General features: G+C 36.0%; 2 protein-coding genes across 9 annotated transcripts; one reads left to right on the forward strand and one right to left on the reverse strand.

The window, feature by feature from the left end:
• The first annotated feature begins 2,584 nt into the window (after window positions 1-2,584).
• On the forward strand, window positions 2,585-13,128 carry LOC110839608 (E3 ubiquitin-protein ligase RNF8). 8 transcript variants are annotated; one of them, XR_002546549.2, is made up of 10 exons: window positions 5,704-5,784; window positions 6,176-6,281; window positions 8,275-8,385; window positions 8,907-9,076; window positions 9,838-9,958; window positions 10,707-10,814; window positions 10,917-11,061; window positions 11,370-11,623; window positions 11,945-12,200; window positions 12,704-12,824. XR_002546549.2 is itself a non-coding variant. In XM_087349628.1 (9 exons), exons 2-9 carry the CDS (start codon window positions 6,201-6,203, stop codon window positions 12,869-12,871), a joined length of 1,158 nt encoding a protein of 385 aa, XP_087205754.1. In that variant the 5' UTR covers window positions 2,585-2,654; window positions 6,176-6,200; the 3' UTR covers window positions 12,872-13,128. The 8 variants fall into 8 exon arrangements, 7 of the variants coding, with proteins under 7 accessions (XP_087205754.1, XP_087205755.1, XP_087205753.1 ...); XM_087349628.1 differs by lacking the exons at window positions 5,704-5,784; window positions 11,945-12,200 and adding an exon at window positions 2,585-2,654 and having other exon boundaries at window positions 12,704-13,128; XM_087349627.1 differs by lacking the exons at window positions 5,704-5,784; window positions 11,945-12,200 and adding an exon at window positions 4,996-5,182 and having other exon boundaries at window positions 12,704-13,128.
• Window positions 13,129-14,782: 1,654 nt separating this feature from the next.
• On the reverse strand, window positions 14,783-17,188 carry LOC147873739 (putative lipid scramblase CLPTM1). The gene is given in 7 exon segments (XM_087349797.1): window positions 14,783-15,401; window positions 15,404-15,454; window positions 15,776-15,943; window positions 16,180-16,278; window positions 16,281-16,398; window positions 16,768-16,943; window positions 17,152-17,188. Coding segments are annotated over 7 exon segments (690 nt in total). The 3' UTR covers window positions 14,783-15,360.
• Window positions 17,189-18,376: the final 1,188 nt, after the last annotated feature.

An 18,376-nucleotide genomic window follows, 5' to 3' on the forward strand; every position in this document is an offset into this window, starting at 1 on the left:
GATTTCATTTATTGTTTGTATATTAGTATTTTGTTTACTTAAAATATTTTGTATAATATCTATTAAAATATTTGTAGGGATGTTTGTATACATGTTTGTGATATCAAACGAACATATATGTAAGTTTTCATTTAGATTGATTTCGTTAAGTTCATTAATTAAATTTATAGAATTTTTTGTGTTGAATGTGTATGGTAAATTGCAATATTCTTTAAGAAAATAGGCAATTTTTGAAGAAATTTTGTATGCTGGGGCTGATGTCCAGTTTATTAATGGTCTGATAGTATATGGATTTTTGTGTAATTTTAGTAATCCTGTAATTACTGGTGGTGTTGCACTAAAGTTGTAATATTGGGTCTTTGGTGTGCTAAATACGTTATTACATTTTTGGGTTATTTTTTGTATTTCTTTTTGGTATTTTGTTGTGGGATCTTGCGTTAGATTAGTGAATATGTTGTTGTTGATAAATTGTGAAATATATTGTTGATATTGCTCTATTGATAGTATAATAATTGTTTTTCCTTTGTCTGCTTGTGTAATTGTTAATTCATTTTGTTGTAATTTTTGTTTTATACTTTTTATTGTTTTCCATTCGTATTAAAAATCTTACAAATACCCAATTCACACAACAAGAAATTAACTTATTGAACAAAGGATTGAAATACAATCTACACCATAAACAAAAAACTTGGATCGAAAACCTAGCATTAGAAGCTGAAACAGCGGTAAACCTAATACCTACACATAAACAAGATCACATACGCCATTTAGTAGCAAATAAAATTGAACACTTAATAAAACAAAACAAAAATAACACACAATATAATAAATTACACATAAATGAATGGAAAACAATAAAAAGTATAAAACAAAAATTACAACAAAATGAATTAACAATTACACAAGCAGACAAAGGAAAAACAATTATTATACTATCAATAGAGCAATATCAACAATATATTTCACAATTTATCAACAACAACATATTCACTAATCTAACGCAAGATCCCACAACAAAATACCAAAAAGAAATACAAAAAATAACCCAAAAATGTAATAACGTATTTAGCACACCAAAGACCCAATATTACAACTTTAGTGCAACACCACCAGTAATTACAGGATTACTAAAATTACACAAAAATCCATATACTATCAGACCATTAATAAACTGGACATCAGCCCCAGCATACAAAATTTCTTCAAAAATTGCCTATTTTCTTAAAGAATATTGCAATTTACCATACACATTCAACACAAAAAATTCTATAAATTTAATTAATGAACTTAACGAAATCAATCTAAATGAAAACTTACATATATGTTCGTTTGATATCACAAACATGTATACAAACATCCCTACAAATATTTTAATAGATATTATACAAAATATTTTAAGTAAACAAAATACTAATATACAAACAATAAATGAAATCAAATTAATAACAAACACCATTATAAATCAGAATTATTTTCAGTTTAATAACAAATATTGGCAACAGAATACAGGACTACCCATGGGCGCTCCTACTTCAGGCATATTATCTGAAATTTTCCTTCAATACATAGAACATAATAATATAATAAACATTTTAAATAAAAACCATATTCAATATTATAGTAGATACGTAGATGACATACTAATAATTTACAATACAAAAAAGACTGATATCCAACAAGTACTAAAAGAATTTAATAATATAAATCAAAATATACAATTTACATTAGAACTTGAACAAAATAACTCAATAAATTATTTAGATTTAACAATAATAAGAAAAACAAACAATTTCGAAATCAAAATTTACAGAAAACCAACAAATACAAGCACAATAATACATGCCTCATCATGCCACCCCATCGAACACAAACAAATGGCCATAAATTACTTACTAAACAGAAAAAATATATACCCAATATCTATAAAAAACAAACAAATAGAATTAAACATCATTCAACAAATTCTTAAAGAAAACGGATATAATAACTATAAACTAAATAAAAAACCTAATAATACAACAAAACCCAACGAAAACGAAAACATACAAAATAAATGGGCCACTTTTACATACATAGGTAAAGAAACCAAATTCATAACTAAATTATTTAAAGAAAATAAAATAAAACAGCCTACAAAACTAAAAACACAATAAAAAATATCCTCAAACAAAAACCAATTACAAACATAAACAACCAATATCAATTACCAGGTATATATAAATTGAAATGTAAAGATTGCCCTCTAATATACATAGGTCAAACAGGTCGCACCTTCACACAAAGATACAAAGAACACATAGCAGCCATAAAACATAATAAAGATAGTTCTGCATACTCTAAACATATTCTTAACACAGGACATGCTTATAACACAATCAATGAAACAATGGACATAATGAAAATAATAAAAAACAAAAGACACAGGGACACAATAGAAAAATATTACATATATCAAAATTATAAACAAAACTTATGCCTTAATGATAATAGTATTGAACTTAACAACCCCATCTTTAAAGCACTTCAGTACCTTGACCTCAACCCTGACAAACCACCTTTCACCCACTAGTACCCCAGTCGGTAACCAGCCACGATACATTACAGTCCAATACATCTCCGTTTCTACTATATACGATTACGATATTACTTCTTGGGTAAGTCAACATGATTTATTTTTACTATTTATTTTGTTTTCTATATTTCTTTTCAATTGTCATTGATAAAATTAAAATTTACTTCACAGTTCTACATAAAATATTGACGATACTACAAAATACAAAATACAAACCTAATAACAGTGACCTGTTGATAATACAACGCAACGAAGAAATATATAAAGAACAAGAAGAACATCATCAGAAAATGAAGAATATAAATTATAAAAAACAATAAAATCAATATTTCAGTAATACGTTTTAACTACGTAACACCCCTTGATGGCTAAATTGTAGCCGAAACTAGTCGTGCAGTTCCTATGTAATCGAGTACTCGAAGGGGAACGTTAATTGATGTTTTAATCTTTTAACAATTTTATATTTGTGATTGACGGAAATAAAATTTTTAATATATTTTAATATTTAATCAAACACAAACATGAAGCATATAAGATACAAACATTTATATTTTGTTAATTAGTATGGAAGTACTGAATATAACACAACATTCTTCACTGTACGGTACTTTCAATACAACCACAAATGGCCTTAAAACAAAGCGGAATATAAAGGCAAATTGAAAATCTAGGTGTTCTTCTTTCATGGGTTACAAATGTATTTTCTACTAAAATTTAAATTTATTATGTAATGCCTAACCTGAACTGTCACTTTTGATTCTTATTAAAATACACCTGTAACGATTGCAAGTATATGTCTGAACATGACAACATATTTATCTCAGCACGATAAATATAAATTATAACCTTTCAAAGCTCTCATCCAAGTCCTAGCAGTTACAGCAACAACCTAAAATGTGACTTCTTTCGTGTTCAACATTCCAATATTCGCAACAGCACAGAGGGCTATTATCCTGCCATTCTTCCTTGCCGAAAACTCAAAACAACTTATCACTCAAATTTCCATACGAACTACAGACGCGCATTAAATTTATCAAACATAAAATGTGCCAAAAATATCTTGTAATATCGACATCCTGAACAAACGTTCGTCATCTCTCCCTGAAACTGTCAATAATCTGTGCTGTACAATGCAATGCAATATACGTCATATATAAATCGTTTTTCGAGAGATCGCAACAAATACAAAGCCTGGTCTTGACAATCAGGCATTCTACATACAGTTGATTTTATGTGTGCCTCTGTTTACTCTATGTGATACAATAAACAGATGGTCTGATCCTCTGTGAATAATGTTCTGACGTCGTTACCATTCAAATTTGGGCAGATAAGAATTATGTGAGATTAAGATTATCACAGAGGGTTGTAGAAATTCGCCGACGTTGTAGAAGTTCTTTCTGTCTCCATCATAATGGCAATGATCAATAGTCCTGAAGATGAAAGCAGTAAGCACCTCTTGAATTTCAGTAACCTTATTCCAGACTACAAGTCCCAATAGCCCAGGAGTCTGGTAGTAAGTAGTTCAGGGCGATCGCTCTGACAATGGAAGCAGCAAGGACTTCTGCCAGACTACAGGGCGTTTGGTAAAAATAAATTGGTAGAAGTTTTGATGCGATGTCTCGGTAGGTGTATGACCTACTGATGTAAGAAAATGAATAAAATATGGCTATTGGGTACATAGCACGCGCCATGACCGCATAATCCAGACAAAACATGACACCATGGCACATAGATTAATATTATCCCGAATGCACCATGGTTCAACGCGCCCAAATCGTCCTCACAACACCACAGAAGGCGTGTCTGTACATTTACTCATCTATGCGCTAACAAACACAGGTTCTTTTGGTTTCGTACGGTTACTCTGCTCCTGGCAATAGGAATTTTGTTCGTGGGTCGTATAAATTATGATTATAGGTGCATCCCCGAAGAGATGTTTCAGTGGATTAACTATAGTATTCTGTGCGAATGAAAACAATTGTATCAACGTACGGCAGCTTTCACAATTTAAGCAAATTTAAGCGAGGATTGTAATTTTGGCGTAAATACGTCTATAAAGAAGGGTCATTCGGAAAAAAAGCGTTAGGAAGATATGTAAGATCCATACCCACAATATGTAAATTGAAGATTTCTGTCTTCTGGGTTATTGCGCTGTGTAGTCTGGTCGATGTTAACCAACGTTTCAGAGGTCATACTACCTCCGTCATCGCCCTGATGACGGAGGCAGTATGACCTCTGAAACGTTGGTTAACATCGACCAGACTACACAGCGCAATAACCCAGAAGACAGAAATCTTCATACTCACCGCTGTGAGAACCTCAAGTCTTACAATATGTAAATTGTTATGTCATCTGTTTATTCGGCATTATTAGGTTTCATTATTGCCGTCAACAATCCGCTTTCGTTATTGCGGAAAGAGCTCTGCTGTGAATCGCTTGTAGAAGAAGTGCGTCTTAGAGTAGATAATATTGTGCTGTTAAAAACGTTTTAGAGTATCACAATTACTTATCTTATATAAGAATTGCCCTTCACTCTCTCCATTTTAGATTTTATTAAATTGATAATTGCCGGTGGATATCGTGGTCTCTTACAATTGAACAAAGTTTGAGGTAAGGGATTCCTATTTATTTTTAATGTTCATCACATTTAATGTTTTCATCTGCATTTGTGAAGTCGTGTAAGAGAATTTTATAACATATTTCAGCTACCACAGACCCATCTTAAACGTAACTAATTCAAGTTAATTAAGCAATGTCTTAATAAAACTATTTACTCAATTGTAAAGCATGTATAAAGGGAATATTCAGAATAAAGCTAATATATAAACTTCCTCTCAATGTATTTATTCCCTAGGTATAATTTAAATACACTGACAAATTTACGTAAGATTCTCCGGAACCGTGGTTCCACTCTCAATTTTTGACGTAAATACGTCTATACGAAGGGTCATTCGGCAAAAAAACGTAACGAAGTTGTGTAAGATCCATACCAACAATGTGTAAATATGGCCCGAAAACAATGGTCAGCTTTTATATGAACTCCTTCGTGCATTGTTATGTTACCTAAGAAACTAATTGTTACGTCCTCTGTTTACTTTGCATTGTTGTGTTACATTACTGCCGTCAACAATCCGGTTTCGTTATTGCGGAAATAGCTAAGCTGTGAGTCGCTTGTAGAAGAAGTGCGTCGTGGAGTAGATAATTTTGTGCTGGTAAAAACGTTTTAGAATATCATAAGTACTTAACTTATATAAGAATTATTACATTATATTATGTTACTTTACACTCACCTACTTTCCTATCATTGTATTTATTGCTTAAATATAGTTTAAATACAGATACGTATTTACGTCAGATTATCCGGAACCGTGGTTCCACTGTCAAGTTTTTATATGCTCATTTGTTGCACTTTCTAATAGAAACGTGTTTAGTATTACTTTGAATTTTTCCGCCATTGTTAACGGGCAATTTTCTAATCCTGCTTGTGTTGGTGGTAATGTGTGGTTGATGGTGATGTATGTTAATAGGATGTAAAGGTGACATGCATTTAGTATGTATTGTCTTACTCGAAACAGATTTTACATATATTTCTTTGGTTTTCAGAATACGTTGCGTATAGATCAAAAGAATGGTCGAGCAAGAAGGTGCCGTGTTGATAGGGTCAGGGGATTGTGACAAGTACTCAAAGATTAATATCATTCATCCAGAGGTAAGTTCTGCACAACATAGCATATACAGATTGTGATACCAATACCAAATCGTTCCAATGAATTACGCCAGGACATTGGAAATAGGATTTGACATTGGAAATAGGATTTGACCTTGAATTAAGCGAATGAGATGTTTGGGGGAGTAACTCATTATTAATGAACAACACATTTCTGTAAAGCCCATTTCAATAAAAGATCCACCAATTTCCAGTCTTCCAAGAGATTCATCTTCAAAATTTGTTGAGTCTTATTTACAGTTCACAGTCCAGATAACCACTCTTAGGTTCACGTATTTTGACGTAAATACGTCTATACGGAAGGGTCATTCGGCAAACAAGTGAAAGGAAAATGTGAAAGGAAAACGTGTAAATTCCGTATCAGGAATGTGTAAGTATGGACCGACAACAATGGTCAGCTTGCGTGCATTGTTATGTTACCTAAGAAACGTCATCTGTTTACTCCGCATTGTTGTGTTTCATTACTGCCGTCAACGATCCGCTTTCGTTATTATGGAAAGAGCTGAGCTGTGAGTCGCGTGTAGAAGAAGTGCGTCGTAGAGTAGATAATTTTGTGCTGGTAAAAACATTTTAGAATACCAACCAACCAAAAAGCTAACTGAGGGCGGAGGCCTGCGCAAGCGCAAGCATCGTCCCTACCTAGGTTAAACCATTCCTGCGCACAAGGCGCATTGCTGGAAATGGTAAACGGTCTTAATATAAGAACGGAAATTTTGCTAACGCTAACGGGGTTTCGTCGTGGCGGGAGCCTCGACCATTCAAACTGGGATCTGTTGCTGCTGGTGGGAGTTTATCCCGTCAGGCAAGTTGTCCAAAGGAATTTGGTTGGTTGGATTTCTGGGGTTTGAACCCAGAAAGGGAGGGGCCGTTTCGGCTGAAGGCCTCTGCGGCATGGGGGGAAGATCACTTCTGCTGATTGCCTCCATGATCGGGGGGGAGGGTGGCGGGCCGTGCCCCTATTAAGTTATACCCTGGCATTCGCCTTATAACTGAGGAAAAGCACGGAAAACCTCAGTCAGGGTAGCCGAGTAGTCTAACCACTCGTTGTGCTGACTTGGCCGTCTTTTGGGGACGGCCTCGGCTGGCCTGCTGAACATCGGTCGCCCTCGGTTGCCCGTGGGCGACCTCTGTCCGTTCTCCACTCGCGTGGTCGGTTTTCACACCACTCTCCACTCAACCTCTCTCGTTCACCTCCAGCTCATCTCTCCATTTTAGAATATCACAAGTACTTATCTTATATAAGGATTATTACATTACATTAGTTTACACTACATTCAGCTACCACAGAGACATCTTAAGCGTAACTAATTCAAGTTAAATAAGCAATGTCTTAATCAAATAGTATATGCAGACTGTGATACCAATACCAAAGCGTTCCAATGAATTACGCCAGGACATTGGAATTAGGATTTGAACTTGAATGAAAGCGAATTATATGTTTTGGGGGGTAAGTCATTATTAATGAACCAGTTCACTTACAACACATTTATGTAAAACCTATTTCAATAAAAGATCCACCAATTTCCAGTCTTCCATGAGATTCCTCTTCAAAATTTGTTGAGTCTTATTTACAATTCTCAGTCTAGATGACCACCATTAGGTCCACGTATTTTTTCTTGTTTGTTTTACAATACTTGCATTTTTATTCCTTCAAATTAAGAGTCACTACTTCATATCTTATATTATACACTGAGGAAAAGCAATACTTTGAAGTAACCAACTTCTGTGTGTATCATTTCAACAACAGAAAGTAACTATTTTCTTTATAAATTTACACTGAACAATTCTAGTTACAATATGATTGTTTTCTGGCAATATGCAATCTTGCAGAAATTGACCAACACTTGAGAGGTTCTTACTATCATCAGGGAGTTAAAGTATGTGTATCATTGTAGGTTTTATTAAACACTATTATTTTGAACTTTGCTGTATAAGTGAATTCATTTGCAATGCAGTATATTTTGAATTGTTTCAGTTTATTGTTGGTAGCTCCGAATCTTCATCGTTTGTCATCGACAGCGGTTTTGTTTCAAAAACTCAATGCATTTTTAGGAAGACAAATGGAACATGGACAGTGTGTGATAAAGTGAGCCATATGTCAACAACATTGTTAAATATACATATCATATAAGCAAATATAAGTTTTCAATTAATTTATTACAGTGTATGCCAACACCGAGGAGCCAATGACAGGCAATCACTGAAAATACATACATATACAATAAACAAACAAACAAAACTAAATATATAAATGAATATATATAATAGATCAATCAAACATTTCTTGTTTTGAATATTATAGCCAATTACAGTCAAATACAGAAATGATACACTTACTTAAGATTATAACAATCACTAGACCCTTTCCTGAATGGAGAAAGTGTTTTCAAGGGAGACACTGACTTCGCTGAACATGTCCAAAAATCTGCATGTTCACACCAGTCAACTTCTGCCATACCACATGGCACAACTTCCAAGGAGACAGCCATTTTAATATAAATAGTATATTAATTAATATTGATTTTGGTAGATTTTCTGCTTATCATAGAATTATTATGCACAAATATGAATAACTCATAAAAATTATTCTAAAAAATCTACTTTCAGAGTACGTGTGGAACATATGTGAACGGTGAGAAGCTGAAGAAAGATAGACCAACTACATTAAGAGATGGCGATGAGGTTGCATTTGGCACTGCTAATAATTTTAGGTACATTTTTTACACGAAAGATATCTCCACAAATCCTTTGAAGACAATAAGGGTGGATGGGGAAGTGTAAGTACATATTTCTTGAGCATACATTTTGACTTTTCACTCTTAAGACTTTGCCGTGCTTTTCACATGTCGACAGTTTATGAGGTAAACCATAGTGACTCCCATTCAATACTGTTTTTAAACTTTTCCCCCCCTCACCACTTATGTTTGAAAATGGTCTGCATATCCTAAGTGCGTAATAAACTTCAGGTTCCAATTATGTCTTAATATTTCAGTAGTTGAAATTATCACAGTGGGTAGGAAAGTATACTAAATTATAGCATTTCCATAATGGAATGTTGCTGTTTCAAATTTAAATATTTATTTGCTGAACGTGGAACGATTGATTGAAACCTATATTGAGGTCAAAGTCCTCACAGTAGTGAAGGTGTCAGTGTTCATCTTCTGGGTTGTAATACTGATGACATAAACAATTGTTTTTTGGTACATGCCTACTAGTCCAAATGGTGTTACAACCCAGAAGACTAGCATCAAAGATAAAACAAATTGTTACTTACAAATAAATATTTTTGATGACTTCAGTATGGACTCTGGTTTGTTATTCAGCATTACGTACAGACTGAAACTGGGCTGTTACCACAACTGATTAGCTACAAAAGGCAAAAATATATGCGCGGTGGAAAGGCTGTGACTCGGCATGGATGCCAAAAGATTTCCTTTTATTTATTTTACACAAATGCAGCGATTGTGAAATGTGCACTTGATACTGTCTTGTATATAAGTTGGTTGATAACGATAAACATTATTGGTATTCTTTGTAGTACTTTAGAAGAAGAGGGATTGCAGAAGCAGATGAAGGAAACGAAAACAAAGGAAAACCCAGAACAGCAAGAGATGATGGACCATCAGGAGAAATTAGACGCACAGGAAAAACTGCTACAAGTATTGTTTTGTTTATTCAGTTCTTGGTTACTTATTTAATGATGTTCACAGTAGCCCAGATTATATAGCACGAAATGGTAAAATGTGGAAGGAAGCAGTCCCAGTACATACTTGGAGGGACTTTGGAAAAGCGCAAAAATACTTCGGACAGGCTAGGCATTCTCCAGATTGAGATATGAACTGGGGACCTCCTTAATACAAAACAGCATTTTTATGAACTCAACTGCATGATTTAGAACACAGTTTTAAATTACTGTTGTTATATCGTAATATATTACAATATTTTATATATTATGCACTACAGTTGCTGAACTATATTTCATTGTAATCTTGGGAGGACAAAATATCATTTAATATGGAAGTATTCATAAGAGAGATTATTTACTTCATGTAATAAATATTTGCCTTATGCTGGGATAGGTCTGTTGATAAAGTGACCAAGGTTTGATTCCAAGTGGGGGAGTTTGTTTTATCATATTTGCCATCATGTGCACTACTCTTCTGGGGCTTACCTGACGTCCTATCCAGTAGGCAGTGGAAGCCTCTTTCCGTAGGGCAACGTGGCCAGAATGCGACACTGACCATCCACCTTCATTCATAGTTTAGGTTAAGAATGTTTGACGCTCATCCATAAATCTTCGTGGTATATTGCGTAAGAACAGTGATTAAACATTTTTTCCCTTCTAAAGTGATAGAAGGAAAAAACTTGCTTAACTTCTTTAATAAATGTTCCTTGTTTCATCCTCAGGAGGAAAAATTGGAGGAAATGAAAACTCTACTCAAAGAAAAACAAAGGACTCAAGAATTGTTGTGCAAAAAGTTACAGGAGAAGGAAGTACAAATGTTGCAAGATTTGGTAAGCTGTTTTTAATCTGGGGCATAAAAATTAATTTCAAAAGTAGATTTTAAGAGATGAGCAGATTCACTATTATCACAATATTTGTAACAATTATTACAGAAACGGCTTCAGGAAGAGAAGGATGAACAGACCCTAGACCGGCTGGAAGAACTTTGTAAAGAAGTTGCAGAGATTGAAGATGATATTCAAATTTTGCTAGAGAGAATGGAGGTCATGCAGAAAGACGAAATGGAAATAGAGATAGGTATGAGAGGTATACCGTATTAATAATCCTGTATTTATCACTCCTTAGTGCACTTTGACACACACTCACATTGGTATCAGCATTGACCATTCTTTTGAGATGTTCTAATATTAGTGTCGAATCCTGCAGTCAAAGTCCTTTGGTATGTTGCAGCCATTTCATTCAGTATGTTGAAGATTGAAGAAAGTTGCATGAAAAAAAAAGAAAACACTTGTCTCATTAATTTACCTTACAGAGTTTCGGAAAAAATAAAGTTTCCAAAGAGTGCTGTTGTGACGTAATACTGTAATTGGAATTTTTAATTACAGAACTCGCTAAGAAGAAGTTAGAATTAACTAATAAGTTGAAAGCAATGCAGGAGATAATTCAGAAAGTAAAAAGAGGTGCGTTTAATACTGAAGGAAAGAAGCAGTATCTTGAACAAGAACTGGATAAAATAAGGAAGGCCGAAAACGATGCACCAGAATCGTTCCTTAAAGCAAAGCAGGAGGTGCTAGATAAATTTGAAGAGCCGATAGAAACAGAATTTCAATGTAGTATCTGCCGTGAACTTCTTGTTATGGTAAGTTGCTTGACGGAAAGCCAGTACACATGTTTGAATCCAGGTTTTTAACTATAATCAACAAGCCGCATCATATAAACATCAATATATTTGTGCTAAAATTAATATATGCCTTGCTTATGACCATTCTCTTGAAGCATAAACAAGGCTCATGAAACCATCGAATAAATAAATGAAAAGATCTGTTTTAGGGATAAGAGGGTTTGGAAATGGATTCCACACTGAATTTCTTCTTATTTTCTTAACATTGTGAATTTTGAGGTTTGTTTAGTAAGAAATTTCTGATGCTGTGTTATACTTTTATTTATTACACTGACATAGACTTTTAAAAGGACGAAGGACAACGGACAAACACACTATTTGACTATGTAATTACCAGAGAAATTGAAACATCCTAGCGATGTACCACCTCTCTGATTCCCACTGAGAATAAATCGAAGCAGAAGTCTCTAGGCGCACGTTCTGGGCTGTATGATGGATGGGGACAAGACATTCCCAATGAACATACCGTAGGAGTTGCAGCGTGATGCTCGCTACATGGAGTGGGCCTTGTTTGGGGAGAAGGATAATTTTCTTTGTAAGCAAAGTAGGACATTTCCTCTGGAGGCCTTTCTTTGGGTTTTGTGAGATGTGCTTCTTGGTCTGCGTGTACTATTGCCCCCTGGGTCTAGGAACTCGAGGAATATGCCCCTGTATCTCCCAAAGTGTCCTCAGCAACACGTTCCAAGTAAACTGTGTGGCCTCGACCTTAATTATCATGGAAGATGTGCTTCCTCTCCGCTGATGCTGTCTTCAGTATTGGTATGAAGTGACATGTATTGCCAGTGACGATTTGACCACGAAATACTGGGGTATACTTGAAAGGAAGACACTTCCCATGTCACCAGTGAATCCAAAAACTGGGCCCTGGTAAATTCTCAGCAGGACCTGATGAGAGTGTATGTGATGAATGTATGTAGTAATTTGTAAATATGAAATTTAATTGAAATACAGTGTTACTGAACAGTTGGTCAAGAACTATATATCCTATCATCACTTAATAATATAATCTTTACAATATCAAATAATTTATTTTCACAGGCGACAATACTGAACTGCGGCCACACTTGCTGCCGCTCTTGCATTGTAAAATGGATGGAAGAGAAGAACAATTGTCCCATCTGTCGAACATCTATCACATCTCAATTTAGATCCAGTGTCATGGATAATATTATAAACTCATGGTTGGAAATTAAACGGTTGAGATGAAGAACCTGGGGCAAGAGGTCCTTGAAGAAAGGCAACGTATGAGTACCTATAGTCAGAAACATGCATTGTCTTAGATGTCTGGAAGATTTTAGTGAAATTTGGTTTTTCTCCTCCTGAGAAAAGATGTGGAATTGCTTCTAAAATTTTGTTAACATATTTGTTCCTTTGTATCCTACGGTAAGCTCAAATCAAGTGTTATGTATTAATACGGTATGTTCTAAAATAATTTAATTTAGAATGAAATGCTCTGGAATGCATATCTGGTATTTAATTCATTGTCTTTCCAATTTGAAACATAAGATGAAGAATAAAATATGAAGAACTTCAATAGCTGAGCAACTATCAGCTTTGCAAGGACTCAGCTTCATGGAGTGACTCAGAAGCTATAAGTGATTTAAAATAGAAAGTTAACAAATATTCCTGCAAAGTCAACAGTAACATTCATAACATAAAGGGAATACACAAAAGAATGGAGCGGTTTCAAAAGTCAATATAACATTTATTTCTCACCTTACACGGGCACAACATACAACGTCAGCGGCGGCGACTGTCCAAATTTATAATGCGTTAATTACAATCCTTCAATGAGTGCACCCTGGGTCACACGACATACATCCACACGGTAATCAAACTCATCCCAGACCCGGTGTAGCATGTCCGCTGTAATGGCCTGCAGTGCATGCGTTATCCGATCACGAAGTTCATGGATGGACGTGGGCAATGGTGGTACATAAACGCTGTCTTTAACGAACCCCCGAAGAAAGAAATCGCACGGTGTAAGATCTGGCGAACGGGGTGGCTAAGGGAGAAGGTTGTTGTCTCCATTTGCAGCAGCACGTCCGATCCAGAACTGTGGAAAAACACTATTGAGAACCACTCGTACATTCCTGTGAAAATGGGGGTAGGGGGAGCTCCGTCCAGTTGTAGAATGTAATCGTCATAATTGGTATTCAGTTGGGGTAACAACCAGCTTTCCAACATGTCCAAAAATGAGTCACCAGTCACACTTGCTTCAGCGAAGAAAAATGGGCCATGCACTTTCTCGCGGGACACCGCACAGAAAAACGTTGGTTTTTCTAGAGTCACGCTGGTGCTCTATCTGTGCATGTGGTTGCTCGGTTCCCCAGATACGGACATTGTGTCTGTTTACCTTGCCACTGATGTGCAATGTGGCTTCATCGGAGAAGATCGGTCTTTCTACGAACCCATCTTCCTCAATTTTCAACTGCATCTCGCAAAAGTCATGCCTTTTCACTTTGTCTGATGGTTTAAGGGCCTGCACCAATCGCATCTTGTACGGTTTAAAACATAGCCACTTCCACACCGTCATTTTTGGCATGCCCAATTCCCTTCTTCCTCTAGCCACTGACTTGCGGGGACTTCGCTGAAACGCCTCACGCAATCTTTCAATGTTGTCATCAGTCATACGAGGTCGACCAGGACTGTTGCCTTTACACAAGCATCCAGTTTCTACAAATTGTCGGTATCACCTGCTTATGTTATTCTTGTGTGGTGCGTCTTTTTGAAACCGTGCGCGAAAGTCACGCTGCACTGTAAACACAGATCTGGACACCTCAAAACGGAGCGCACAGAAAGCCTTCTCCTGCTGCAACGCCATCTTTGAAACTGGCCCCACGCGCACGCTGTAAGCATGAGAAGCGAACTGCTGGTAGCGCATGAGACACTTGGACAGTTGCCACCGCTGACGGTGGATGGTGTGCCCGTGTAAGGTGAGAAATATTTTTTTATAAACTTTTGAAACCGCACCATTCGTTTGTATATAACCTGTGTATAATGGCAAAATTTACCATTGTGAGACAGAACAAAATAAATTAAAATTATGTATTGATCTGCCCAGTGGAACTGTAACAAGAGCCAGGCAGTGCTCAAAATCAACAAGAAAACAACATATATCTTGAACCAAAATGTAAATTTAATGTACTTTCGTAACTACACACAATTGAACATTAACATGGTGGAATAAAACAGCGTATTTCCAGTCTAACATGAATTTTCCTCTGCATTCACCCTTAATAAAACTGCTGCTAATTTTCCTGCAGCAGAGCATGAGGAACCAGAGATTACCTCAATCATCTACAGTAACTACCACGCACAACAGTACTTAAACACCTTTATACAGTGGTCTTAAAAGACAGCCACATCATTTAAAATAAATATTTAAGCAAAATAAATGCAACAAAATCGGGGACAAAAATAAAATGGCAATGTTACATCGAAATATAATGGTGGACCACATATTTCTCTTTTAAATGTGCCACCAGTAGTACAACTAATTATTATTAAAATGTCTTACAACTCACAATAAATTTACATTCATTTCATTATGCATTTTCTAGGAAAATGTTGAGACTCTGAACACGGCACAGACGTTAATCCTTCTTCTTGCATTCGGCGCCTTTGGCCGGTGCTGGTGTAATAGCGACCTTTATACCATCTGCCAGCTGCACGTTTTGTGCTCCCGCCACCTCCTACTCCATCTCTGCCGAAAAGCCAAATTCATTCTCCCTAGGGGGTCTATCTTGTATATCCAACGTTGGTACAGAAAGACGAAGAAAATAATATCTGAAACAAAGGTCATTTGTATCATCAGATCAATATCTAGATCAATTTCCCTGTATTCAGGATGTGAAGACAGTATAACATGGACAGCTTCTGTAGAACAAGTCCTTACTATGATAACCTATTAGAAACCATCAAAATTAAAAAAAATCCCATCCTTCCACCATATGCATGCCATCATACGTGCAAAATGGAACCAATGATAAAATGTTCTACTACTGTCGAGCTTAATGGCTGATACAGACAATTAAAGACGCGTAAGAAAATACTCTTAAGATTTAACAATTTACATCTGAAGGATCGGAAAAACATAAATGAACGCACCATCTCTGATGCAACCCATTCTGTAAAGTGACGGCATTTTCATGACAAATGCAAGAATGTCGTCAATGAAGGTATTAAGGAACTTGTAAGACATCATACACCAAGGCAAATGTGCTACAGACTTCAGTTTATAGGTGATGAAAAGTTGTGGTGTCATCATTATAAAACCTGAAACAAAATTACGAATACAATTTCGGGTAACATCAATACTGGAGTACCCACCTTTCACATTAACAAACAATAATTCTGATTCATAACTGGAGCAAGTAAAAATTTTCTAAACAGATAAAATTAACATCAACATGAAATTTTATATCAACTGACATACCTATTTTACAGAGAAAACACTGTATGAAATTACATAATAATTTGTGTTCAAATGTTTAAATAAAGTGGCTGATTACCAAATGTGAGAAGGAAGCCATAAGGCATGTTGAGAACGAAAGAATACCAACCACGGTGCTCCTGCTGGAAAAGGGAGTAGTCGGCATAGCCAGCCAGTAGAACGCAAGCATGTCATGCTCATTAGTACTCGACTCTACGTACGAGCCCTTATCTGAGAATCAGATCCTTGGAATAAATCCAAATATTCGAGCGTTGTAGTCAATACTGATGTCAACCACCTGAAGAATACCGATAAATTTATGTATTTTAGTTTCTAAATATGAATGATAGAAGAAGCATCGCTGCTGACTTTACATCTTCAGGAGATTGAATAATTCGGTGGAATATAGTCTTTCACGCAGTGCAGATTACAAAGAGTCAAATGTTACAAACGAATAAGAAAACTAGAATTTATCAAGTTCCACACGTGAAAGTCACAGTTTTTCCCAATGTACATTGCTCATTAATACAGAATTTAGAATGAAGGGAGAGATGAACAGGACAGATACATGTAAATGGCTCAAAAATTATCACTACAATACGTTTAAGAAAACGAAGTACTACAGAATCGTCTACATGACATCTGAATATTATGAAACACGTTTTACCTTCTGTATCTTCCAGACTTCTGTGCAAAGTCCTACAAAACAAGTGAGCTTATTCACTGTATTTGTGTCGCTGTCCAATACATACAGCAGTACAATTAAAGACTGAAACACACTGAAGAATACTGATCGCACTGACAGGCCTTCCAACGACTTCTGGTTGTTCCAGAACTGAATATCTGTAACACGAATTTTACGCAATTAACAGGTGATGCAACCATAACTCCCTCAATAAGACTTATACTCCTCTTTCACTTTGTTTATACAAACGCGCACACTCATTCTCTCTTCCTAGTCCAACCCCTTCCCACTTCTACATGTCTCATCACTGCAGAAGTACACACACATTCAAATTCCTCTCACGCTTCTAAGAGTTCGGCTACGTACCATTCTTGAATGCCAGCAGTTCAAACACGGAATGCATTATGGATACTAGAATAGTAAAGGTACAATTTGGCTGCACGCGACAGAGACAAGCGACCGAGGCAGGCGACAGAGTTACGAGACCGAGACTGGTCGCTTCCTGTCTGCTCTCTGTACAATCGTATGAAGTACAATTACGAGCGCGAGACAAAGACAGGCGACAGAGACAAAGCACAGGAGACCGCTCTCGGACCAGTAGTGTCTCGCGACGGGCTCAGGCAGCACGTGTCTTGTTGAGTAAAATAATGGCAGAAATTAAATTTACTGGTGACCAAGATGAGAAATTGGTAGAATTAGTAGCAGAAAACCGACTACTGTTCGATCCTGAGCTCGAGTCATACAAGGATGGGAATATTCGTGATAACGTCTGGAAGGCTATAGCTGGAAAGTTAAACAAAAGTGGTTAGTTGTTTACGTTTTTATAATGCATATATCATTCATAATACAATATAACAATATATACAATATAACGTCTTCTTGACAAGCTAAGAACGACATATATAACATTTTAAGTAAATATGAAGTGATTCAGATGGATAAGCAAGAAGCAACATCAGTGACAAGTGGGATGTCCAACCCAAGTACATCTGAGGTATCAGCATATTCTCCTATAAGAACTGCCTCGACCCCCGAACCAACCAACATCACAGTGTACTACACAGAATGAAGACAATTGTTATTATATTTGTGACATAATTAGTAATAATACAATATAAGAAACTTAACCGTAATGTGAGTGACAGTTTTTCTTGTGGTGTTATATCCCCTTTTGTTTGTATGTTTTTTTCTATTAAACTCAGTACGTAACCAAACTGCTTATGATTCAATCTGAAATAACTCCTGAAATTTTCTTCTTCTAATGATAAATGATTCTTTATTAACAGACAGAAAGATCCTTCTTCGCGTCTGGTTTTGAATATTGAACTCGTAGGTTTTCTTTGTTTCTTTCTCAACAAATAACACAGCAACACATCATCTTCTTCTTCTTCGAGTAACCTTTTTAGAACCATTTTTCTACTCATTTTTCACAGAATATGTGCACGTCTCAACAAAACAAACACTTTGCCGCATGTCTCGGTCGTGACCTCAAAAGTGAGTGGCTAGAAGCTGCGATGTGTCCGTCTCCCGTCTCTGTCGCCTGAGGTCGCTTGTCTCTGTCGCGTGCAGCCAAATTGTACTTTTAGAGTAA

Source organism: Zootermopsis nevadensis, unplaced genomic scaffold, assembly GCF_977971745.1.
Source record: "Zootermopsis nevadensis isolate Lab colony 2312 unplaced genomic scaffold, Znev_1.0 Znev_ptg000016l, whole genome shotgun sequence".
Taxonomy (NCBI): domain Eukaryota; kingdom Metazoa; phylum Arthropoda; class Insecta; order Blattodea; family Termopsidae; genus Zootermopsis; species Zootermopsis nevadensis.

Bases quoted from the DNA above. Each gene is read 5' to 3' on its own strand.
- LOC110839608 (XM_087349628.1), top strand. From the start codon at position 6,201: ATGGTCGAGCAAGAAGGTGCCGTGTTGATAGGGTCAGGGGATTGTGAC. The intron at 6,282-8,274 runs GTAAGTTCTGCA...GAATTGTTTCAG, and splicing joins TTAATATCATTCATCCAGAG to TTTATTGTTGGTAGCTCCGA. The intron at 11,624-12,703 runs GTAAGTTGCTTG...TTATTTTCACAG, and splicing joins GCCGTGAACTTCTTGTTATG to GCGACAATACTGAACTGCGG.